The sequence below is a fragment of the Amblyomma americanum genome, chromosome 1 (genome assembly GCF_052857255.1).
Source record: "Amblyomma americanum isolate KBUSLIRL-KWMA chromosome 1, ASM5285725v1, whole genome shotgun sequence".
NCBI classification, from domain to species: Eukaryota; Metazoa; Arthropoda; class Arachnida; order Ixodida; family Ixodidae; genus Amblyomma; species Amblyomma americanum.
Window position 1 is genome coordinate 421150427 of NC_135497.1, and position 27187 is coordinate 421177613.

At 44.5% G+C, this 27187-nt stretch overlaps 1 protein-coding gene across 1 annotated transcript in view; it reads right to left on the minus strand.

Moving 5' to 3' along the window:
• Nucleotides 1–288: 288 nt before the first annotated feature.
• Top3alpha (topoisomerase 3-alpha) overlaps nt 289–27187 on the minus strand; it is a 56624-nt gene continuing 29725 nt past the window's right edge. Inside the window, 6 exon segments of the mRNA XM_077650345.1 lie at nt 289–528; nt 1720–1845; nt 19525–19591; nt 21496–21524; nt 23344–23413; nt 25983–26096. Coding sequence (XP_077506471.1) covers nt 19575–19591; nt 21496–21524; nt 23344–23413; nt 25983–26096 — 230 coding nt within the window. The 3' untranslated portion in view covers nt 289–528; nt 1720–1845; nt 19525–19574.

Consider the following 27187-nt stretch of genomic DNA (forward strand, 5'->3'; position numbering starts at 1 on the left):
GTTTGCTCCATAGGAAGGCACCAGCTTTTTGGTGCAAGCGTCTCGGTAACTACGGACGCCACATTTATAGTGGCGTGAAGGGCCTGCAGTGCGTGTGGGGCAGCAGAGACAATAGAGTTTCGGCACAGCCGGGCAGCCGTACGGCCAACGCGTTGCCGTTGTTACCATTGCCTAGCCACATTTGTCATGCGGTCGTAGCTGCTGTAGATGGCATATTTACCATACGGCGGTGCTAAAACTATATTTATGGCAATCTCTGCTACAAGCAACAGAATGAACATACAAGGATAGAGCAATGCATGTATAATCTATTCTTGACACTCGTTTTATGAAACAGTAAAATTCTGGGGTGCAGCTGTACTTATGCATAAAACTTGTAATATGTTAAAACAAAAGTAACGTCGTTATCTATCTTGGTTAAGAATAGCCTCTTGTCCGAGACAAGATTTGTTGAAGAGCGCGCTGGGCACGTTTGCAACCTTGCGGCACTTTATGGAGGCCTGTGCGGGCAGCGTCGGCGATCGTGTCCTGAAAAAGAAAAAAATTTTGGTCATTACGAGCTTCATAAAAAACAGGTTAGAATGTGTACCATACGTACTTTCTTCAAGAATAATATACCACTGCGCGACTTCCTACATGCCGCATCATACCACTTTTGACAACCATATAAGAAATTGAATGGCAAATCGAATTTCAAATTACATCGCAAAGCCGCCCTCGCCTCTCCTGCTATTTTTTTTATCAAGCGAGTAGAACTATCAGAAACAATTCGCAGTTCAGAATGAAAATCAAAGGCACTCAATTATCATTACCCGCTTAGAATGCGATAGAATTAAACTTCTTTACTGAGTTCATTAACACCAATGGTAACTGAAGTTCTTGGTTCAAATCTCCCTCAGTTCCACATGATTATCTTTTTTTTTGTTGCCATTAAACCGGCCATACGTTTGAACTTGGGCTCGCACGTGAACTGCCCGCGTTCTCTAGACTGGACGGACCTGCGCACGGATGGAAGTTGGTGGAGACGACGACATCAAAGTACAGCGCAAAAGGCTGGCAACTGACCACGCGGGTCACTAAGGCAACAACAAAAACATGCGGGATGTTAGGGTGAAGCATTGGCATAGTGGCCTAAATAGGGTGCCTCGATACAGCGTTCCTCTGGTAGCGTAGCGACACCTATTCTCCAATCGGGAGACACCATTTTGAATCCCATGCATCGTGCTGACCCCTACAATCGAAAGAAAAGTTCTGAAATTTAATTTGAATTAAGACTTCGATGTCTGGAAGCAGTTTTGGAAGCTATCATGTGTAAAAAAATATAAAAATACTGATTTTCGCAAAAAATACTTTGATGCGGCAAAATGAGCCTGCGATTCAAAACAGCGGAGATATCACCAGTGGCTAGAGAAACTGATCTGTTTGAGCCGAAGCGGTTCTAAAGTTTTCCTATTCTTTTGACGCCAAACATCCTCGATCAATCATCGAATTTTGTGACAATCGACGTGGGATGTTTTTCCGTGATAAGGCTTCTAATGCCCCCGCATTAATGACCAATACGTCAACAACGCCTTTTTGACGCCAAACATCCTCGACCAATCATCGAATTTTGTGACAATCGACGCGGGATGTTTTTCCGTGATAAGGCTTCTAATGCCCCCGCATTAATGACCAATACGTCAACAACGCCTTTGTTTGCATGCGCCACAAGGAACGAACCTTCTTCGTTGCAAATGCCGCATCTCCGAACACTGCCCCCCGCGGAACCTCCACGTCGGTTTTGGGGATGTGCGGCATAAGTGTTGCCGTCCCTCCTCGGAGCCGGCCGCGCATTATGTTGTGGCCCTGCAAGCAATCACACGGAGCAGCCTGAGGCACATGGTCCAGTATGTACAAAAATAGTCTAATGCGCCTCAACGAGTGGTGCACGTATCCATCGTTGGGCCTGGGCAGCAAAAGAAAAAAATCGATAAAGAAATACACCTGCACGCCGTTCAAGTTCCCAGCCAGAAAGTCTACTGGCCACGAGCTTACTGAAGGCGGCGCTGACAGTGCCGTCGGTGAGAGTACGCTACACTACGTGAAACTGCTCCGCCGCGACCACAGCAGATACTGCTGTAATCCACTGTAAGCAATAATCAACCCTAAAGAGAGTTTTAATGAGTGATGCCACCCTTTAACCTCTATGTAATGAATAAGCTTTGTTTATGGATGTTTAACGTCCCAAAGCGACTCAGGCTTTGAGAGACACCGTAGTAAAGGGTTCTGGAATTTTCGAACAACAGAGGTTCCTTAACATGCACTGACATCGCACAGTACACGGGCCTCTAGAATTTCGCCTCCATCGAAATTCAACCGCCTCTGCCAGGATCGAACCCGCATCTTTCGGGTCAGCAGTCGAGTGCCATAACCACGGGGTCACCGCGGCAGCTACATCATGTAATGAGTAATTTACTCCATAAATATGGAGCAAAATAGAAGATAATTCTTTTCATAACTCCTCTACTGAAATGAAGTTTCGTGGTATCAACACTCCCGAAATCCCAAATGGAGTAATGAAAACCTCATTTTGCACCATTTGCATCACCACCTAGCTTCTCGTCTACTGCTAAGTAATGCGATAACAACGGCTGCCATCGTTAACATTGTCGCGCTCAATTCTGCTGCTTAATCCACGGGCACCCGCCGTGATACAAGAGGTCAAACTGTACCCCTTTTATGCAACACCGTACTACATTGAAATGTTCCTCTGAAGCCTCCCATGATACCTGATCGTTTGTATGTGCCCCCATCGCGCAAGACCCGCTTAGGCCTAGGATTCTCGCAGCTTTTTTTCGGCGTGGTTCGTGCGGAGTATTCCTGTCGACTGTAGCAGTGCATCAACATTGAACTGCAATGAAGCACATTTTCAACACCGAGCTATTAATAAAGCTTTTGAGGCCAAGAGTGTAGCTAGGGCGAGGGGGTCTCTTGGTTCTGGAGCCCCTCCCCCCAAACAAAATCGACACCATGGTAGCCGCTAATGGTTACTCGAAGTAACGCTATGCTGGTCGGCTGGCTAATATAGCTGTTTAGGTGTTGGGGTGAAAATGGGAGACATGCAGTGGCAAAGACACAGCAATGCTGGCAAGAAAATAAAGGAGAAAAAAAACTCAGACAAATTTCGAAAGTAAACAAGAGCCAAAAAAAATTGGCAGTGGCTTAACTTGGCTAACCCTGGAATTCAGCGAAAAGCGTCTAAGGCTCGTCCATGGTATCCATTGCAGCTCTGCTACCCACTCGTGGCAGTTGTTCTATACATACCCACACGACCATATGGCTATGACGTTATATAACATGGTCTTAAGACACCCCCATCGGATGTCATCACGTGGCTTCATATCACCCCATCGAATGTTCTTAAGGTCAAAGTTAAACTCAAAGGTTACCCAGTGTCAAAGGTCAACTAAAGGTCATGGTTTCGACACCATAACTGTACTATATATGGTCATAGACGGCTATCCTTGGTTGGGCTGAAGGTCATTCAAGGTCGTTGTGCTGCTTACCCGAAGATGCTTTACCTAGCGTAGTGAAGCTTTTCACTCCAAAAACAGAGAGCAGGGAGACCACAGAAACAGTGCCTGCAACGGTGAAGCCAACTAAGGCGTGCCCTTGTCGAATTTCGTGCTAATTATTGGAAAAATTAAAGGCAGATTTGATTCGCTTCGAATAATTTTGGACATGCACTATCTGATTTGTTCAGCAAATCGACAGAAATATATTCGATTCGGTAATGAAAATGTCAAACAGTTGAACCGTGTTATAACTAAATTGAAGGGGCCCGGCGACTTCGCTATTACCGTAACTTCGTTATAGCCCATGTTGACCCAGCTTCCAAGGGGAATTGGCACTCCTTCGTTATATCTATTAATTTGTTATAAACTGTTTTTTTACAACAATGGCTGTATTCGTCAACCCCTATACAAAAGGGAAAGTCCTCTAAGTGCCCATGCTTACTCTGAAGTGCACTGTAGAGCCTCCTAACCTTTCTTTTTTCTTTCATTCAGTTATGCCCCTCCCCCACATCGCTCATTTGTCCTGATGACCGCCCTAAAGAATTTTATGGCTATGCCACAGTTTGAGGCTGCATTGTACCTCAATCATTAAGAAAAGCAAGCACTGTCATGCCAGATCACCTCCTGTGGTGCCACCATTTTCAAATTACTCTGCGCTGGTTTTCAGCCAACTGTAGTGTGGTGTATGACAAAGAAATATGCAGTTAAAGCTTATAAGGTTACATCTCTTCATCTAAGAAAATCAGCAAATAAAGGAGCTTGCAGACAGCAAAAAGAACCCGTGGCGTAGGGTCACACGAGAGCAGCGCAGTCGCCCAAGCTGATTTGCCGGCTACCCGTGCCACTTCCTGTCCGTTTCCGCCTCTGGCATGGCTGTGAGAATGAGCCTAGAATGAGGACGCACAAACGTGGCGTCATGCTTGTGCTCCATTTTGGTGGGCAGAAAAACATTTACCCTCTTGAACTCCTAAAGCCTACCTTCATTAATGTAGAAAACGAAATAGCACTTCACATTGATGGAGTATATAAAATCCTTATTGGGTATGCACAATAGACAAGTCATTTACTCTAGTGAGTAAACTTCTGCTTCTTCACTGTGGTGGGGGGCTGCATCAATGACGCAGCCAAACTGCTTTCCCTTGTCAATAGCAAGCAAATCCGGGATAAGCGGGTGTCGGATCAGATTCGTTCCAACATGCTCAGCATGCAAACGCCTGAAGATCATTTTAAAAGAAATATTATTACGATTACAATACAAGCGCAAACTCTTCAGGCCTACCATAGCCGAGCACCACGGGGCGGGACGCGCCTCACAACGCCTCTCGATCACGATGTGCGCCTCTGTTATAAGTATACAAGTGTAGAGTGTAGTCAAGATCAGAAAAAAAATTGTTTTTGAGGAAAGGGTACAGCACAGTTTTTGTCTCACATCTCAGTGGACACCCAAACTGCACCATAAGGGAAGGGAGGAAGGTGGGAGTGAAAGAAGAAAGCAGTGCTGTAGTGGAGGGCTCCGGAATAATTTTCACTATCTGGAGATCTTTACCACGCACTGACATCAACAGCACACGGGCGCCTTTGCATTTCGCCTCCACTGAAACGTGGCCGCCGCGGCCAGGTTCGAACCCGGGAGCTCTGGCTCAGTACCTGAGCACCCTAAACACTGAGCCACCGCGGTGGAAACAAGCATCAGTTTTGTACTTGCATGCCTCCAAGGCTCTGGCCATATGCTGCTACCTAAGTGACCCAGTTTGCAAACTTCTCGACTCCAGGCACCATAGAAATTGTGGCTCACTTAACTCGACATCATGTCCAGTTTGGTTTATTTGGTCTCTCTGAACGCAAGTGTTGTTGAGCTGTGTGCATGCGCTGTCGTCTAATCATACATGATGAGTGTAAAATTAGCAGCAAAAGTTTACGATATGCCTGTGCTCATGAACTCAATTATTGCAGTGCTTCCATGTGACCCAGTCACCTGGTGCCGATACCAGCGGATGCAGCACGCATGTCATCTGATATTTGCACGCATTTCACGCGATTTGTTCACTTGGTGACACCGAAATATATACTTCCCAATTAGCTGAGTCTCATATAAATTTTTGCAGCTGATACTACCTGGGTGTGCCACATATACATGCAGTGCGATGCTGCACTCTATTCATCACGGCAGGGGAGTCTGGCATGGGCCCGAAGAGAATTGGAGACTCTTTTGAACCACAGCTTATAGAAGTCAACTGTACAAAGGTCCGTTTGCATAAACTTGACATAATAGGTAGAGTAAGAGGTTGCATTAAGCTAAGGAATCGTGCATACCCTTTGTAAAACTTGCAGTTCATTACCTTGGGGCCCTTTTCAGTGTATTTCGCATATACTTTGACCCATATTTTCATTTCCTCCAGCAAAGCATTTTCTAACAGGCTGTGAATAGGTAGTATTCAAACAATGTCACACAGGTGGTAGTGGTGGCAATAGCTCGGGTAGTGCTGGCAACCACGCTGGCCGCCTTGTCTGCCATATCAATGGAGCAAGCTCTGTGAGCTTCTTCGGATGTGAACTGCATTAATATCCTGGATGTCCAATTTGAGTCAGCTAGACACTTCACACCTTAGTGATCACACGTAAGGCTTGGATGCATTAGCGATGAAGTGATATGAAGGAATGGTAGCCCTGTGAGGCAACGCTCAAAATTCTTGCTCACGAGCGATGAACTGTCCTCCGACATTCACCTTGTGCTAAAGAATGAAATGTCTGATATCAAGGACTACTTGGTGCACACAACTAGCTACGTTACTCAATTAACATAGATGACAGAAACTGCTGGACAACAGTGATGTCCCAATTCGTTTTTAAGAGAGATAAGCATGAAAGCAGTATAACCACTTCCGAGAAAAAAATGCAGCAAAAACTGGCGCTGCTGATGCCAGGCGTAATGAGTCATAGCATCAGGGCATCAACTAAGGGCATATGAGACATTACACATCGCGGCACTAGCTTGCGTTCCCAACTGGGTCGTAAACATTTCCAGATGTCTTTTTTTTGCATTGTAAAAACAATTATAAAAACTTAGCACCTCAGATGAGATCAATTTTTGGCCTGTGAAGCTTATGCACCACATATAACAAGTGAAATTCACTTTAGTGTCCCTTCAAACATGATATTAGCCAGTCAAGCAAGTGGCGACTGCAGCGATGCACAGTGTCAAAACGAGCTTTGCGAGCATACAAACCACAAGCTTGCGGACACTCCCCATGCTTGGTCATTGCTGCCAAGAACAAAGAGCGCCGGCCAATGCGTTTAGTTTTCGCGCTCGCCACAGAAGGAGCGACATTCCCTGACTAGGAACGACATTCTCCCACATTTATGCAAAAAGGAGCATGTATGCAGAGGGTGTGTTAGAAGTTACAAAATGAAAACAACTTATAGTTGAGTCCATCTATAATGGCCGTAGTTATAACGAATGCTCACTTATTACGAACGAGGGCAGTGCTACAGTGAAAATATGCATTAGAGCAACAGGACTGCGTCGCAGATACAACAAACAACCATGACGGTGCAACTCGGTTGGAACAAATGAAGAGGTGTAGTAAATTAGGCTCCGCAGTCGGAACACCCATGCATCCGGTAAGCGAGGAGCTCCTGTGACACTCACTCTCGGAAGGAATATGGGAACCTAAAATTGCAATAGGAAAGCGAGACATTGCCGACAAAGTGGCACAGTTTTACCAAAGGGTGCCGTCAAAAACAGATGCCTTGAAAGGCAACACCTGTGCTGGTGGAAGTCATTGCAAACTTTCACATGAACATGCTTCTGTGTAGGAGGAACGGCTGCAACTGGCGGCCGTCCTTTGTCAACAGCAAGTCTAGCACACTGTGATATTTTCGGAGGTATGCTTTCGTAAGCTGCAGGCCAAACACAAAGGCCTGCATAGTGCATCACTTTTTGTTCTTACATGAGGAGCGTGCAACCAGGCATAAGTTCCACAAAGCGATGCAGGATTTCCTCATTGAGTGGCTTATTGAGTTCAACCATGACATAGCGAAAAAAATAGGAGCTCCTGCTCGTTCTCGACAACTTTGCGACGAACGTGTTGCCTCCTCTGACTGTGGCGACAGCGTTGTGCTCGCCACCGAGTGAAAAGTGCAAGATTCAGCCACTGGACATTAGTGTCATTCACATGCTCAAGGTGTCTTAACATCGGTGCTACACAGTGCATGCTGATAGCAACTGACACACCAGGTGGCGACGCTCCGGTTCGGTTATCTTTGTACACTGTAGTGGAAATGATTAGGGCCCCGTAGATGGAACTGACGGCAGAGTGCATCGGAAATTAGTTCCGTAAAGCATGGTTTTTGGGCCAAGAAATGACTGAAGACGCTGCTGAACATCCGTGTGGACACATGGGGATTTGTAACAGCGCATTGTTATCACATTAGGCAGGACATGATTTTGCCTGAGATAACTTTGTGAGGTGTGAATCATGACATTGGCATTGCAAAGTGATCCGCAGATGAAGCAATTGTACCCAAAGCACTAGCACTCTTCGACTGCCAGGAGTCTCAAGACAAGGAGGCTGACATGCCACTGGTTGCCGTGAACGCTTTAACCGCGATTAGTTAAATCGTATTCTAAGCAGCTTGTTGCTTGGCCTCTGCAAGAAACATATGTATGGCCGCTCTGGAGAGCTTGGAAAGCACTGTCATATGATCTGCTACAAAGAAGCCAGTGCACATAATGAACCCTTCTAAGAAACAAACGCCAGTTTCGTCGAACTTTGTATTTTTGGCTGTAAAATGAAAAGTCCACTTACTAGTACGAACTTCGGGTACAACAAATGCAATCTGTGCGACTGTCAGGTTTGTTGTAAGTGGGCTCGACTGTATAAAGAAATGAAAGTTTGTATAACTTGGTGAATGGACATAATGTTTGGTTGCATATCATGTCAGAGTGATACTACACTATTGTGCCTTTCTTTCCTTTATAACCTCGTCCACGGCTCATAATGAGACAGTTACTGCGCATTTCCTTTTTTGATACCCTCCTCTCCCTCTTTCAAGTTGACTTCTCGCTTGTGAGTCGCTCACCTCAGCTGACTGCTACTACATTTACTCCAGTAAAGCCTGATAATTTTTGTTAAATAGACCGAATACAAAAAACCTAGGATCAGCCTGGATTTGAGGATGCAGTTTGGCATAACCTTGAGTACCTCGTGTCTCTGTGTACAAAGCCTTCACAGCCGTCCACCATTAACAGAAGACCCATGCCTGTCTACCCAGGCAAAAAAAATGCAGGGTCCAATTGGGAATTCCAAGCGGATACAAATGGGATCACATGAACTCAATAGGTCAGCCAATTGGACTTATGAATCCAAATGGATACGCTGATTGGTTTCCTTACTTCAGGTTGGGCAGTTCAATTTGGACGTTAAAGGGACACTGAGGAGAACTCTATCATTTTTTTTTGTTAGCAAAATCTGATACTTCGGCATTTCATGGCTTTGCTGCCGCTTGTCCGGGTGCGAAAGATGCATTTATTTCAAAGAAATTTGGATTCGAAGTTGAGAAAGTTTTTCCCGCCGCTCTGATTCAAACTCGAGAACTCTTATGGTGACACGGAGAACTCTTATGACGTCACAGAACGGAGTGACGTGATACGGGACGTAAACGCAGACTCCGTGATTTCTAACGGCTAGCGGTGCGGTGCGCAACCTTCCTTTGCCAGCCTCAGAGATTCGTGGCTTCCATGAAGTAAGGAAAATTCCTCCAAGGTGGCGCCTCTTGTCCTAGGAAGTCATCATGCTTGTACTTGCGAGATTGGCCTGTGGCGGCGACACCTGTATTTTGGTTCTTGCTATTTTCTACATTACAAGAGCTTTGTTTTCAGTAAGAGTGGCGTTTTTGTGATCAGGAGCTGCTATTCTATCGATACAAGCCAACTTCAATTTCTCCTCAGTGCCCCTTTAAAAATTGGAGCGTCCAAATGGAACGGTTTTCATTTCCCTGGGCAGACATTCCAATCGGCTGTACAACATGAACTGGTGGGCGAATTGGGAGCTCCCAATTGGAACCAATGGTGTTTTTTGCCTGGGTAGCCAGTCAAGTCAAAAATGACACAAGCGCTCTCCACGATGGTATAGCACTGACCAGGCGGCGTTATAGCACCGTAGTGTTCTAAGCTCAAGGTTGTTCTAGTGGGGGAGCAAATGCGAAATCTGAAAATGCAGTGAGGCTTCGGTGCTGATGAAAAGAAACTGTGGCACTTCTGTTCTATTCAGTTCTTGAACCAGTAGTTATTCAGATGAAAGCTCCACACCCTTGTCTGATTGTTTTTGTAGCCTCTGTCATTTTCTTTTCTTCCTGCTTTTTATGTCGATATGAACCACAACTACCCCGCAGCATTGCAAGTAGCACTGCACGTGATAATCAATTCATGTTCATTTTGCTGGAAGACATGCCTTTTCGTCATCGGCTTGCATAACATGACATAAGAATTTTTATTTCCGACCCTCCAATTTTGTGGCACCCACCTGCAGTCAAGGTTGGTATAGATTTTAGTAAATACAGTAGTCAGAGATGCAAGCACCGCTCACAAACAAGTGATGGAAAAGGGGATTAGACAGTCATGACAGCTTAATAGAGCATAATGTACTGATGCATAAGACATATATGGATCAATAGGTAGCCTTCAAGAGGCCCGTGTGCTGTACGATGTCAGTGCACGTTAAAGAACCCCAGGTGGTCGAAATTTCCGGAACCCTTCACTACGGCGTCTTTCATAGCCTCAGTCGCTTTGAGACGTTAAACCCCCATAAACCATAAAACAGGTAGCCTTCACCTTAGAGTGCTAAATAATTTGATTGAATTTCTTCTCGTGTTGTTTCAGTTTCGGTTTCAACAGCTGAATGATGGCTGTGACGTTAAAGGTCAATATAGGCCACGTGAGGCATGAAAAAAACTCCGATATAATCGCTGCTTTGTCATTTTAATTCACTGCAATGCCAAAGTCAGCTTGCCTCAACAGCTGGAATGACAATGAATGAAACAGCCGCAATTAGTATATTGCACTTTTTTCATGCCTCGCGTTACCCTACTGATCTTTGTCATAGCCATTGTCCAGGTGTTGAAACCGAAACTGAACCAGGTGACAGAAAGAATTCGATTATAAACTATTTAGTGGTCATAGGTGAATATCATGTGGTGATCCATGTATATTGATGTCTTACGCATCATTACAAAGGAGAAAACCTGCAACCAAAATCTAGTGTCTATACTTGTCTATGCTCCTTTTAAGAGAGCCATGAAGCAAATGGAGTGTCCAAAGCTGTGCTGCCGCGGTCTCAGAAATGTAGCGGAGCGAGTAAGAATATTGTCTGAAATCTTGGCAGAGAAAGCATCTGCAGCAAAGCAATAAGAAGTGTGTGTTGTGTTGGGTTTTATGGCACATAGGCAGCTAAGGCCATCATGTGCCAAGCTCAAGGTATAGAAATGGTTTTCTGTAGAATGTTTAGGAATATGAAAAATTGTCGATGGTGTAGATGGCCTAAAAAAATTGAACTGCCTGGTAAAAAACAGAGAAGAAGAAATCTGGAAATAGCTAATGGTAAAAGCCACAAAGGTGGTAAGGTAGCCTCAACGGCTATCCTTGGCTGGGCAAGGATCCCGAGTCTCCCAAGTGATCAAATAAAAAGCCTCAGCCTTCTTCTCAGGAATGAGAAAGTGGCTGAGGTGTACCATGCAATAAAGCGAACCAGTGGTTCAAAATTTACAGTTTTTCAAGTACCCCTCCTTTATTTAAAAAGCTAAAAACGGAAGGTGTGTTAACAATGGCATTTTATCTAACAGCAGTGCTGGATGAAAAAGAATGCATTCATTATAAAATTGAGTAAAATACTTTTTTCTTAGTGTTTCAAGTTTCACACATGAAAATAAAATGTGATTAACAGTAAGATCATCTCCGCATTTGCAAACAGGTTTGTCTTGTTTTGTTAGCAGGAAGTTGTGCGTAAGGTGCATGTGGCCTATCCGGAGATGGCATAAAATCACTTCCTTTTTACACGGTACTAAGTTCATGCAATCCCCAAAAGGTATATTTACTTTTTTAATTTTCTTGCCAAGAGCTCTAGCAGCGCAGAAATCCGTCCTCTCGTTGCCTCTTATCCAGTCATGACTGGGAACCCGGCAGAGTTTTATGTTTTGTCCTCGAGCTATCGCTGCTACTATCTTGTGTATGATGTCACCAAGAATCGGAGTGACTGCATTTCTAGAGTGCAGAGCTGTAAGTATACTGAGGGAATCTGTGTAAATAATACTGTTGGTGAGGTTTTCGTTTTCTATTTTTTGTACGGCCACACAGACTGCGTAACATTCTGCAGTGAAGATGGATGAGCACTGCGGAAGTCGTACTGTTTTCTCCGACTTCCCTCGGACCCCTGCGCTTCCTACGTAAACGTCTGTTTTTGAACCATCTGTATAAAACTGCGTAAAACTACTGTATTTTTCTTCGAAAGCAAAGAATTCTGGTAGTATACGTTGTTGCGGAGTTTGTTTTTTATGGAACTGAGTAAGAGTGAGATCACAGATTGCAGGAAAATTGTACCAAGGAGGTAGTGGATCTCGTCTCCGAGCAATGTCAGGTAATGTATCTAGTACGCTGAGGTTTTGACACATCTCTTCAAAACGCAGGAGGAGTGGCCTGATAGCGAGCGGTTTATTGTTAAACAATGTTCTAGATGGGCACTTTGTGACTATTGGGCAACATAGGTGTTTGGGCAGTGAACGGATTTTTAAGATGTATGAGCAGGTGAGCATGGTTCTTCTATCTGTAAGTAACAGCTCGTTGGTTTCTAAATTAAGACTATTTATCGCCGACGTCCTGTAAGCACCAGAGGAAAGACGCAAGCCTAAATTATGTATTGGATCTAGTCGTTTCAGGTACGAAGGTCTCGCTGACCCATGAACTATACTTCCGAAGTGTAAGGTAGAACGAACAACAGACCGACAAATTTGCAAAAGGCACATCTTATCAGAACCACAGTGTTTCCGGAAAAATACTTTAAGTATGTTCAAAGACTGGGAGGCTTTCTTTTTTAGAGCATTAATATGTGGTAGGAACGTCAGCTTTTTGTCAAAGATAGTGCCCAGAAATTTTACTTCATTTTTTATAGGCAGTTCGATTTTGTTTATATGTAAGCTGGGGTTGGATTGTAGACCTCGTTTTAGTGAGAACAGCACGCCCACTGTTTTCTGTGTGGAGAACTGGAATCCATTTTTGTCTGCCCACGTCTCTAGTTTGTTTATTGTTAGCTGTGCTAGTCTTTTGCATGTTGCTACATTGGAAGATGTACAAGCTATTTGAAGGTCGTCGACATAGACTGAGTACATCATGGACTTTGGGATTATTTTCCTCATGGAATTCATCTTTACAATAAACAGTGTTGTGCTTAAAATACACCCCTGAGGAACCCCGTTATCTTGAACAAAGTTCCTGGAAAAGGTTGATCCCAAGCGTACTTGAAATGAGCGATCGGAAAGGAAGTCATTTAGGCAGTTCGACATCCTGCCGCGGATACCTAGGTCCACTAGGTCGCGGAGGAACCCAAACCTCCAGGTTGTATCATACGCCTTCTCCATGTCGAAGAAAACGGTAAGACAACGCTGTTTGTGTATAAAAGCTTCTCCTATTGTTTTTGAGGCGAACTAAATGGTCTGTCGTTGAGCATCCCTTTTTATAACCACATTGATGGACATCAAGAAGTTTGCGGGATTCAAGGACAAATGTTAATCTTATATTAAGGACACTTTCAAAAGATTTCGCAAGACAGCTTGTGAGGACTATCAGCCTATAGCTACTTGGGGAAGTTGGTGGTTTTCCAGGTTTCAGGAATGGCACTATGATGGCTTTCTTCCACTTTTTAGGTATTTTTCCTTCTGTGAATATTTTGTTAAAGAAATTCAAGAGTGCCTCTATGGCAGGCTGGGAAAGATGGGCAAGCATTTCGTAATGTATCTGGTCGTGTCCTGGAGAAGTTTTTTTGCCGGCATATAGTACTTTAGTTATTTCTTGGAGGGTATTTAGACAACTGTATTTTTCATTTACCCCTTTATTTGTTGGGAGCCTGTGTTTTTTGGCCGTGCTTTCGTATTTCAAAAATGACTGGCTATAGTGTGATGAACTTGAAACTGCAGCAAAGTGCTCCCCCAATATGTCTGCCTGTTCTCCTATATTTGTTTGTGTATCGGGTGTTGTCAAAAAAGGAACTGTGAAGGGTGAGTAGCTACCATTTATTTTCGAACTTGCTCCCACATTTTCTACGATGGCGTTGAACTATTATAAAAGACACATGAGCTCTCCAGGATGTTTTTTCGGCATTGCGCCGAATATACCGCGCTTGTGCTCTGGCCTTTTTGAAAAGGATAAGGTTCTCATGTGTTGGGTATCTGCGAAAGACTCCCCACGCTTTATTTTGCCGTTTTCTTGCTTCCTTGCATTCACGTGTGTACCACACTTTGTGGTTCTGACGGACCACTCCTGATGATTTTGGGATTGATAAGTGCGCGGCAGTAAGGATGCATGATGTGAATGCGTCATTTATTTCGTCTATTCCGAGATTTTCTAAAGCAATATTCTCTAAACTGGCCTGTTCTCTAAACAACTCCCAGTTAGCTAAATGTAACTTCCAACAGCGTGGTTTTGTCGGGATGACTGTTGGTGAGGATGACAGGCTTATAATGACAGGAAGGTGATCGCTCCCATACAGGTAGTCAAGAACATCCCATTTAAAATCGGTAAAAACACTTGGTGAACAAAAAGATAAATCTAGGCAGCTCATTTTCCCACTGCTTGGAGAACAGTAAGTCTGTTTTCCTGTGTTCAGGAGGCAGACATTGTTGCAGAGGATAAAATCTTCTAAAATCCGGCCTCTGACATCCGTTTCTTCGCTTCCCCAAAAAGCGGAGTGAGCATTAAAATCCCCAACTAAAAGATATGGTTCCGGAAGTTGTATTAAAAGACTTTCTAACTCGTGAAATGTGACTGTTAGGTGAGGTTCAATGTATATGGAACATAATGTTATTGTCTTAAAATCGAGGACAGTGACAGCAACTGCCTCAAATGAGGTTTTTAGGTCAATTTTTTGAGTAGCAACACCACCCTGGACAACTATAGCAGTGCCTCCAGAAAGCCTGCTTGAGGTCTCTCGGTCACATCGAAAGACTTGATACTTTTTAAGATTGTTTTTTTTCTGTGGTCCTAGGTTAGTCTCCTGGAGACACAGTGCTACCGGGGAGAATGAATTTAAAATATTTGTTACGTCAGTATAGTTGCTTAAAAGTCCACGACAGTTCCAGTGAACTAGAAAAGCCATGATTGTAGACTAGTTAAGGATAAGTTTCAGAAACTAGGTTTGTCGGTCTTTTGGACCTGTTATAGGGACTTTATCCCTTTTTTTGCGTTCAAGAGAGCCTTGCCGCCGCTGCAGCGGGGGCGAGGGAGGAGTTGTGTCCATTACCTCACGAGAGGTGCTGAAGGACCGCGGCGTCGCCGCGGGTGTCTGCATTTCAGACCTCCCCTGATGGGGGGAAGTCGCATGGGATGCCGACCCATGGACCGGCGCTCCCTGCTTCCGGGGTGACAGCAGCCTTCGCTGTGCCTGTCTAGGGCGTGGATGGCCCTGCCATCGGCTCGGTAGAAGCCGACTCGGTTGGTGCCAGAGTGCTGTGTGGTGCTACGCCCCTGCGCACCACATCAGCGAAGCTGGATCGCTGTGAAGGAGAACTAGGTTGGTGAGGGCAAATCGCCTTCTCGCTTCTCTAAATGAAATGTTTTCTTTGGTCTTTAAGGTGATTATCTCCTTTTCCTTTTTCCAGGAAGGACACGCCCTGGAGTATGCAGCATGGTCTCCTTCACAGTTTGCGCAGCGTAGTGCTGCGTCACATTCCTCAGAATGGGGGTCCTTTGAAGCGCATTTCGCGCAAGTTTTTCGGCCGCGGCAACATTGTGAGCCGTGGCCAAACTTCTGGCAATTGAAGCCTCGGCGGGGATTTGGTATGTAGTGTCTGATGTTGACCTTCAGATATACAACTTCGATAGTTTCAGGCAAGGTGCTGGTGTTAAATGTAAGGACCATGTGTTTAGTATCTATTTCTTTGTGGTACTTGCGGATTTTGATTCTGTGAACGTCAATTACATTTTGGTCAGATAGTCCTCGAAACATTTCGGCTTCTGTCAGATGGATAAAGTCATTTTCAGAAATTACGCCTCGGACTGTGTTGAGAGATCGGTGGGGAGTCATGGAGACAGAGATGTCCCCTATAGACACAATGTTTGAGAGTTTGGAACACTGTATGTTGTCACGTAATTCAAGCAGAAAGTCACCGCAGGCCATTTTTGAGGCCTTGTGGCCGGGGCCCAAGGTGCAATGGGGATATTATACGGGCTTGCTCTTCTCCACATTGACTGTGTATGACATGAAACTTCGTGAAAGTCGGTTTCTTTTTGGCAAAAAAAATCTGCTGCTTCGTTCCGCCCTCTCTTGAGAGAGCGATCTGGTTTTGAAAGGGGGGGAGCCATAAAAAATGTAGTTATTCGGTCATGGTGCCAGCCACCCACCACGGAGTCCAACAAGGGGACGGGACAGGAACTTGAACGCAAGACCTGCCAACGCCAGCTGTACACTTCAACTATAACCAAATATGACGCAACTCAGGGTAGTTGGTCACACAAGGTTAACCCTCGCCGCCAGGAAAAAAGGAAAACCAAGAAGTGAGTAGGAGACAGGAGAGTTGTGAGAAAGAGATAGGAAAGTGAAAGATGGAAGGAAGGATAGGAAAAGGCGACTGCCAATTTCCCCCGGTCGGGTCAGGCCGGAGGTGCCGTCTACAGGAAGCTGGGGCCAAAGTGGTGTGTTGCCTCCGCCGAGGGGCCTTAAGGGTCCAAACGCTCGGCATCGGCTCAACCACCAGGATCCCCTTTTCCCCGGACACGGCGATGCCATGCACGGCGAAGCGCGGGTGCTCGGGTCCGTGGTGATGCACCGTTCACCATCATCCCCCTGCGGGGATGTCCCTGCGGATGCTCGGAAACCCGTGGTGTTGCCACTCACCAACGCCTGCAAGCTGCAGACACCCCCCTGCGGGGAAAAGCAATAAGAACTGTCTTTTTTTAAGCAGTTAACACAAGTGTAGCTGGGCAGAGGTTCAAGTGACAATAGTCAATCATAAATGAACAGTGAAAATAGAACATGAATGATGCAATCAGCAGTGGGAATGGTGAAGAACAGTTTAGATCAGGCTTTGTAGCAGGACGAAATCCAATCTGTAGCAGCTTCCTTATGTTTTTTAGCAGCTGAATAATGCAGCCAAGCAAGCTAGAAATGCCAATAAATAGTCCTGAATGTAAAAAATTGGCTGTGGTTCAACCCGGCTGAACCTAGTAAGATGAGCAAAAAGCTCGGCTACGCCTCGTCGTTGCCAGACAGCCACTTTTTATTTTGTCCCTCTCTACTCTGAGCACGTGATTCGGCGAGAGGTGACACAAGTGTTACTCAAGGCAAGGGAGGCAGCGGCGAGGAGCGAACGCAGCTGTGGCGCGGCGGCAAGCGAGGCACGTGATCTGACGTCACAGTCACACCTCCGCCCCTCCTCCTGGTTGAAGGTCATTGTCAAGCAGTTTTGACCTTAAAGGGACTATGCGAAAAATTCAAAGTCGCTTGTAAATGTTTTCTATGTTTAGAAATGATGCTAATGAGCATTCACACCAAGCATGTCTTCGGAACTGAGCCGGCAATTTATTATAAATTAAAAAAAACGTGTTTTTTGAAATTCGCGGGCCAATTGGTGTGCTCGTAGTAACCGATTTTGGAACTAAAATCGTGGAAGAAAGATGTCACTGTACCATGACGTCGCCAGGCCACCAAACGCTGTCATTCGCTGGAGCCACGGCAGCCACGACGTCACGGGCACACTTCCGGTAGCCGTGAAAGTCGTCTGCTCGTGCCGCAGCGCGACCCTCTCGGGCAAGCGCGGGCCAGGGCATTGCCTTCGCGCATATGGTTTCAATTTTCCTCTGCGGCCTCCTTCTGTCGGGAGTTCCGGAGCCACTCGCACGGCTCTTCGTGGGCACGCATAGGGCTCGATGCCCATCACGGCCGTAAGAGCGAGCAGTCGCACCTCGAGGTCCGGATTTATTACTGCTAACTACAACAGATGACAAGCAAAGAAACCAGACGCGCGCCGCAATCCAGGAAGGCGAAGAGAGACCGGAGAGATGCCGCCACGCTGCCGACGCTGCTGCTGGGGGGCTAGAAGCGACAACCGGAAGTTGAAAAGCGAACGTCATCTGATGACGTATTTAAACCCGGGGCCCAGACGCAGACCTGTTTTCATTATTTCTGTCTGGTGCCCCGCGTGTATGAGTTGAGGGGGAGAGGAGGAGCATAATATTTAATTGTCTATATCTTCGTTGTTATTGATGCTAGCTTAAAAATCCTTGCGTTGGGGTGACGAGTGATGAAATGCCTATCTCTCGTCTGCTTTAAGTAATCTCAAATAATTTATTGCATAGTCCCTTCAAGCTTTGCATGCGGAGAGTAGAGCTTTCGCTCCAAAATGCATCTCAACTAGCAGCACGAATACCTGAGTACACCCCAGCATAATATCAGAAAAACAGGAAACTCAGAAACATATGTAAAATCTAACTGGAAAAAAGAAATGCAATGAAAAAGAAAATTTCAGCAGCACATGTCAGTAGTGCACCGAGATTTTTCAGTATCATACATACCAGTGAAGCAACATTTGCAACATTTTTGGACACTCATGTTCTGCCTCTGAAACCTCCTTGTTGAAGAATTTGGAAAATATATACACATAGCCATGTTGCATGTTGCATAGCCATGTTGCATGAGTGCATGTTCCGACAACCATGAATAAAAGAAAGATATCATGAACTACGGTGAGAAATAAAAAAACATCGAGAAGAAAAGTGAAGAAGTACCTGGTTTAGGACCTTGGGCCTGACATCCCCAAGCCTCTTTGCAACAAGGGCCATGAGAGGGACATGATGCTTTAATGGCATGTTAGGTAATGTGTGCAGAAAATTGTCACTCTCATGCACTAGACATAGGATGCACCAAAGAACCGATGTGTTAAAAGCATGAGCCAGTAAACAAAACACAGTGAAAAGAGTGTGGGCTTCAGAAATAACTGAAAATACAGGAGCCGGCAGCCAAGAAAATAAAGTGTAGCAGTACCAAAAATGCAGTTTTAGCATAGTGGGATCCACTGCTGTGACATGTTTCTGTGAGGAGTCAGCATTTTTGCTAATGATACCATACAAGTTTTTAAATTGTGCTTTGACGATTCATGCTGTGCAAACAAACTAACAGGAAAAATATTTCACTCAAAGGAGTATAGACACCGAATTTTTGGATGCTTGTTTTTTTTTTTGCAGTGATGCATAAGACATGAGTATACATGGATTACCACGTGGTATTTGCCTACGACCACTAGATAATTTATAATCTAATTTCTCTCTCATGCTGTTTCGGTTTCGGTTTCAACAGCCGAACCGTGGCTGTGACGTCTAAGTCGCTCATAGGTCATGCGAGGCATGAAAAAATTGCGATGTAATTGCTGCTTCATCGTTTCAATTGCCTATAACACTAAAGCCGGCCTACATCAACAGCTGGAATGACAACGAATGAAAAAGCAGCAATTACATTGCAGTTTTTGCATACCCCACATGACCTAAACACAACTTTGACGTCACAGAGCTGTTGAAACTAAAATCAAAATAACGTGAGAGAAAAATTCGATTATAATTATTCAGCAGTCATAGGCAAAAACTACGTGGTGATCCATGTGTAGTGAAGTCTTACGTATCACTGCAAAGAAGAAAACAAGCCATCAAAATTAGGTGTCTATACTCCTGTAAGTTTACACAACATTACAAAGTACACAGTAAAAATAGACCACTAACCTGGAGGGGATGCAGCCCGCTGACCAGTGCCTAGGTACCTTTTGAGGGCTTCACCCAGCTTTCTTATCTGTAAGTGGGTAAAATAGCCAGAGATTTCAACAACGAGGAGGTGAGGAACCAAGAGCCTGAACAAGAGGGCTCCTGACCAGGTATGGGAATTTAGGGTGGTGTGAGACTTCAAAAATGGTTTTCAAAAATTGGCTGTACAGTAGTTGTAATGAAAGCTATGGCTATGAAATTTTCCAGAAATCTTCTCAATGGATGCAGCTTGCATTAGAGCCCAAAAAAATATTAAATTTTGCCTAGTATTGTTTCCTTCTTGAAGTGAAAGCTTCACTATGCTAGGTTTTCAAGAGGGCAGCGTCAGTGCAGTTTATCCTTGAACTTCCCTTACTGGTTGAGAGAGGTCATGCAACCTACTGACATCATCACAATCTGCCCACTGTGGCAGCTGGCAACTGCCCCATCGGACTGTGAACAACCTCCCTACCATGTCAGGTGAAGATTAAATTGATGGTTGGCCGAGAGGCCATGTGACCTTTTAACTTCATCTGCTGATTCAGCCACGTGATCTCGAAGCGTCCCATCTAACCAGCGACGCAGAGTTGGAGGCTTCTTCAACTTCCGCACTGGACGCAGAGATAGTTTCAAGTGAGACGGAGCGCCAGAAGACTGACTTTGTGATCAGACTCAGCGAGTTTGACTCGGCTATAAGTGCATTTCATCGACGCTTTACAGACAATTCGTTCGGCAGTGTGTGCGGCGTTTGTGAACGTAGCCATGCAAAGGAAGCTTTTGTTTCTCATCAGGGTTAACCAGAGTTTAAACCACAACTAGTTTTTTTCTCTTCATTTTTCCATTAATGTACCTTTTTATTAACAGCTGCTGGATACAGAGTCCTGAAATTTTGTATGAGACTAGAAATGGTTAGTCTACGCAACTGGGACTAAAATTACGTTCTTTAGTAAAAAAATATGTTTATTATGTTTTTTATCTTTCTCGGTGTAATAAAATTGCCACCAATAAATGGTTTTTTTAGTCATGAAAATACAAAATGACTTAGGCTATTTATTGTGGTTCGTCATGTAAAAGGCATTGACTGAAATCTGTGGAAAATTTTGTTTGCTTGTGCCTTAAAGCTCCAGAGAAAAAAGTACATAAACATTAACAATGCAGTTGTGAGAAAAATATAACGAAAGCCTATGAAAACACCTCCTTTTCCACTCGACCAGAGAAAGAAACAAGATCGAAAAAACATTTTTTATGTCGCAAATACCGAAGTGCAATATATTTTCTGAATGCTAAAGAAAAGCTCTACTATCAGAAAATTGCAAAATCTAAAAACGAATTTTTTTTGACAAAGAAAAAGTCTTGCCCCACATTAAATAAACAAGCACAGTGCACAGACTGAATGGCTAGCTACAAATGATCAACAATCTGTGCCACATATCTGCTTCTCGCAATAAGCTCGTGTGGCACACACTCTGGTGGTTGCTAGAGCCTTGCAATGCTTATGAAAACTGTGAACTACTGCAACATAGTGCAATAGTAAATGATACCTCTAATACGTAACCTCAAACTAACAGGATGAATATGACTAATAGTTCATTCAGTATATTTACTACTCCAACTAAAATAATAAGGTGGGGAGGGACAGCAGGTCCTTGTGCCTTATCTCAAATAGAGGAATGCTCCTACCAACAAAGCAGAGAAAACGTACTTGTTTTTTCTTCATTGTCTGGCCAATGTACATCACGGTACAGATTCACTTGGTACCTCAGAACATCTATAAAAGTAAAAGTGAGCCTCCTACAGTGCCTGGAGATTGCTTTAATCACCATGCTTAATAATATGTGACAGCACATTGCGAACCAAACAGCGCACATGCATGAATGTACAATCGTCTAGCAAAAGTATTTGCCACAACCGTTTCATTTTATACTCAAGGAACAAAACCTAAAAAATTCTCACCTTTTGCGTTCTTTGTGCCTTCACATATCCTGCAGCAAAAAAAATAAAAGCTCTAAGTTTTCCCATAGACAAAATTAAATGTAAGCCCACCACAATAACATCCGTGGACTGCACGCAATATATTTTCACTTAGAAAAAGTACTTGAATATGTATTAAGCAAAACTGGCAATTCAAAAGCATGTTTAACTTACTCACAGGCTGGGAATAATTTCGACCACCTGAGGATCTTTAATGTGCACTGACATCACACAACACACAGGCGCCTTTGCATTTCAATGGAGGCGAAAAAAGTCGACCGACCCCGTGTGCTGTGCGATGTCAGTGCATGTATTCTGGAGCCCTCCACAACAGCACCTCTTTCTTCTTTTCTTCTTTCAGTCCCTCCTTTATCCCTTCCATTACTGCAGAACCACCCAGGTATGAGACAGATACTGCACCATTTCCTTTCCCCAAAAACCAATTTTCAATTTTCAGAAACAGAATGAAGTTGTTAACTGTCACTTGGAAGTGGTGCTACAGCTCAAGTCAAACCAAATGCACAAATAAAAGGTGTACAGCAATTCCCTGAGCACTGAGGGCTATTTCACCACCGGAAACCAAAATTAATATTTTGATTAATTATCATTGATAAGAGGTGTAAAACAATAAATTCAGAAACAAAAGATGAATGCAAATCCAGAAATTAAAAAAAAAGAACACTCGCAATACACAGTGCTTTACAAAATTTCCTTAGCCATATTGTGAATGGCTAAAACATCTGTTGAACAGTGTGTTAGAGCTCCTGGCTGTACTGCTACTCTTTACATACATTATGCAATTAGGACAACTAGTCTAGCTAAAGGCTTTGGAATGGTATGACTTCAACAGGAGTCATACCACAGAACCATGCAACTCTTCCAGTTGCATGCAATGTGGCCCAGGAACTTTTGAAAAGCCCTGTGCTACCCTGCTCAATATGACCTGCAACAGACACTATCTAGATAGATGCAGTTCGCTTCAAGAAGCAGTGAGAGCCTAGCACTACTGATAGGCTATGCATTTAGATGCCACTGGAAAAAGTAGGGTCTCTTGTAGTGTCCCTATCTATGTACTTGATGTTGGGCATCATGGCAAATTCATTTGCTTTAAAGCACAAATTGCAATGCAGACACAGCTGGCTCAGTTTAAGTCATATGGAGCCTGACTGTACACCCTGTAAGAGAGAGTAGCCATGTTATAATATATTGTCATGAAGTGGTGACTGCACTCCGGAGAGCAGAGAGACTGCGAAAAATGGTGTCTAAACAAAACTTTTTATTTGGGCTGACTTGCGCCCACAATGGATTGAATCACTCGGCGGCGGCGTAGCAACAAGCGTGCTCGGCGGTCGTCGAACAGAGTGACCGCCACTGTTGGCCGTGCTCAATTTAAAGCTGACAGCGAGCTTTCGAGATAAAGCATGCAAGGTTACTAGAACATTCCGGAACAACGTAGAATCAGCTCTGCCTGGCTGCGATCAATTGAGATAAATCTAGTCGCGTCTTGTGCCGCAAACAAAGCGATAAAGTGGCATGGCGGCAGATTTGAAGAAGGAACATACACTGCAAATATTCGTGGCAATATCAATGACAAAAATAAATCCTGTCATTTTGGGAGAGCATTTATCGAGATAAATCTAGTCGCGTCTTGCGCCTCAAACAAAGCGATAAAGTGGCATGGCGGCAGATTTGAAGAAGGAACAAACACTGCAAAGATTCGTGGCAATATCAATAACAAAAATAAATCCTGTCATTTTGGGAGAGCATTTATGGGAATAATGAATAAGTAGTTTTATCTCTATGCCAGACATGCAGATAAAAGTTGCTCACTTCTTAAGGTCAGCTTCCAGCTCTGCCCTCAGGTGGGGTTTGGACATTTCAAGTCCCATAGAATCATAGCCTGCAAAGTGCAATAATATGTGCACATTTTTTGAGACATCGCCACATTGCCAAGAACCAGAACACATAACTAAAGCTTTTTATCCTTCCGACAATCGATATGTCAGCTTGTATACTCTAACCTTCCAAATGGTGGTACTAGTAATCACAAGCATTGCGGGTAAGGCTCAGAATTATTGTACGCAAGAGACTCTTTTGAAAAAAAAAGTAAACACCATGCAATGCGGCATTTGCGAACTACAATTGTTGATCCCTGCTAGTTCATGCTACTGCTGGAGCCCACCCCAGCCATGATTGAAGTGAGCTGTGGTCCTTGGCACTGGCTTTTATCATTCTGCCGTGACTGCAAGTCACACACCTTTGTGCACACCGTCCTCTGTATGTAGCAAAGCACATTCAAGACAGTAACATGCCTCTGCATGCACTTATGTGACTGGGCACAACAAAGACAAGAACAGAGGCCATATAGTGCACAGGTGACTGTTAACGACAGAACCTGTTGATAAAAACATTTGGCAACGACAATGACCTTGAAAGTTTTTCTGTGGTACATTCGATCATGTTTCAGAGTTGGTATTCACATTGAACATAAAAATAATGCGATTCTGGTTACTATTCAGCCAAGTAACCTACATGAATAGATTCTAAATGCTGTACCACCAGCATTTTTATTCACTCACAAACTTCACATGTCTTACTTCCGCTTTTGACTGGACCAGTGCATACGAACAACTCAGAGTGAAGAAATTGTATAACAACATTTGCACTGAACTTGACAAAGAGTGCTGTAAGCATGTTACACCATGCCGTGTGATGTAGCCACTACGGCTGAATATTATACACAACCGAGGCATAGCTGTCAAAAGATGACTGACGAATTATCTGTATAGGGTGTAAGTCTACATATAAAAAAAAACAATGCTTTATTAGTACTGTATTTACTCGCATAATTTGCGCCCGCGCATAATTTGCGGACCTCCAACTTTTTGCCCGGATTTACGAAAAAAATCTTTTACTCACATATTTTTATGCTCCCTACTACGCCAGAACACCAGCATGCACGCGAGTTTGCGCAAGGCAGGCTTGCGAAGATCAGCGCAGCACCGTCGCTGTGTGCGGCAGCGAAAGGAGCAAGGGGACGAACTACACGCCGTTTACTCAGCTCACTCGTGCTGGCAGTCACTTTCCTGGACGAGCTGATGCACGCGCGCCGGCATCCGAAAGTACTGAACTGTTTGCTGTTCGCGGTTTGCCGCTAGTCAGGTGGGCCGCAGCGAGGACGCCGTTTTACTGCCTGTTATCTTCATTTGCTTCTGGCAGCTGGCTTCGTGATAGTATCATCATCATCATCAAGCTGACTACGCCCACATCATCAACCTGACTACGCCCACTGCAGGGAAAAGGCCTCTCCCATGTCTCTCCAATTAACCCTGTCCTTTGTCAGCTGCGGCCACCGCATCCCCGACCACCTAACTTTCTGCCGCCCCCTGCTAAGTTTGCCTTCTCTTGGAATCCACTCCATTACCCTTAAAGGGCCCCTGAAGAGGGTGTTTGAGGCAGGCTATAATACGCTTGCATTATGTAGAGCGTAAGCCACCGTGTATTCATGCCGCGTACAAGACCACCTCAAAAGCGAGCGGATCATTTACAATATAGTTTTAAAAATTCATGCTTCTATGCCTTGGGACGACCAGTGGTACCGGCTTTTTGCCCGAATTCGTGCACAACATAGTGAGCCTACGATACATGTAGGCTCCCTAGCGCAACGCGTCATGCAGCGCTCGTTACGTCAGCAGCGGAGGGCAGTCACTGGTTTTCTGACGTCATGCAGCTACCATGGTCATGGCCGGAAGCTGCGCCTCCCGGGGAACTCCCGCGTGCTAGGCAGCTGGCGGAGGGGCCGAGTGGGTGGGGCCGGCGAAGGAGCGCCGACATTTCAATGCGCAAAAGTGACGAGAGGAGAGAAAAAGGCGCGAAAACGTGGAAATTTAAATTTTAACTACAGACAACTCAGTTTCCTCAAAACACATAAAAAAATTCTTGCGGGAGGATATTTGTGGAGCAGCATCTTTTAACATCGTAGGCATACCGAGACATTATTCAGAGTCCTTTTCAGAGCCCCTTTAAGGATTAGCAGTTATCTTGCCTTCGCATTACATGCCTTGCCCAAGCTCACTCCCTCTACAGTGCAAAATGCATTACACTTCCACAAGTTGACAGCACTAACTCATTTTGTACCACAGTAAAACAATTTGACTAAACATCATTCAACAGTTCCAAGATGAAAAGTAAGTAACAGATGCTATGTGCTGCTGCAATACGTCCAGAGTAGACATTACATAAAAATAAATAATGCAGCACAAACAGAAAATCATTACAATAAATTATATTTCATAGGAACGCAACATATTTCCACCACAGGCGTGATGTAGACAGGGTCCATATAGTAAAAGAGGTAGCTCTAGTGCTGTTTTTACCTCAAGGAAAGAGAGATGACCACCAATAAGAATGTGCACTGCCAGCCTGTTCACATCGCAGATTCCAGGCTGTACAGCGGGAGGCTACTTTACCTTCAACCAGACCCATGCCAAGTTCACCAGGGACCAGGTATCCATCCCCAGTCAGGGCCACATACAGCCGGTTCTTCACAGTCTCAATGTGTTCTGCATGGGTGGCATCAGTGCCTGTGGCCAACACAGAGTGCGGCAGTAGAGACTATTAGCTGGACACATGTGGAACAAATAGCCAACTCAGTGCAAACATAGTCAGCTTTGGTTTTGTCGATAGGGAGCAAGTGAAATTCAACAGGCAAGCTTCCCTGCAGTCTGTGCTCCAAATACCCTGATTCAGAAAAAAACTGAAATTGTTTCTTGAATACAGATATGTAATACCTCGTTCCAACTTCTAAAATGGCATACACAAACCCACTGCTACCAGTTGATGCTATTAGTGGTGGCCTCTGCACAATTTTATGAAGCTTGTCTTTTAAGATGAATCACATAAAAATTATTCGATTAATTTGTATTCAGAAATTCATCATTTACATACTGTCATGATCGAAGCTTGCTCGGTGCAATTCATACAAAGCATGCATTGGTTTGAACAGGTTTGAGAAGCACTTCTGTACAGCTGCACTGTAGTAAAGTGTATTCCTCATTAAATTTCAGTTTCAGAATGTTGCTAAGTTATATAATCCATTTCTGTAGAGAAAACCAACTTCCATCCTTGCATTTTATTTTGAAACAAAAACTCTAAGCAATGTACTGAAGATGATAAAAGAAACAAAATACTGAAATTTAGACTTGCTGTGCATGAAGAACCATCCCACTGGAAGGGCTCGGTAGCAATGAGGGCTATACACTGAGGGCTATTCACATATGCTCAGTGAAAGTTAATCATTCATATGGTTGCATTCACTTCATGTGCCAGAATTCTTTTTCTACAAGCGGTATCAGAAACTCAGAGTGATGTAGTGATTGTGCTGTGCCTACAAAGACTAAGTGTGCTGCGTGTGGGGCAAGTCCGTGTGTGTGAGCAACCAAACTAGGTGCTGCCGGACATTGGTGTCGTGGCAGAAGCTGGGGTGGTCATGCTGGGTTTCTCCTTTGGAGCTCGGCGTTTAGGAGCCAGCTCGCCAGGTCAGGCCAGACATCAAGAGCCAGGGACTGAACCTTCGCGCAGACCACCAGTCTCTACAGCGACTGGCTTATGAACGATGAGCTCCAAAGGAGAAACCAGACATGACCACCTCAGCTTCTGCCACGCCATCAACGCC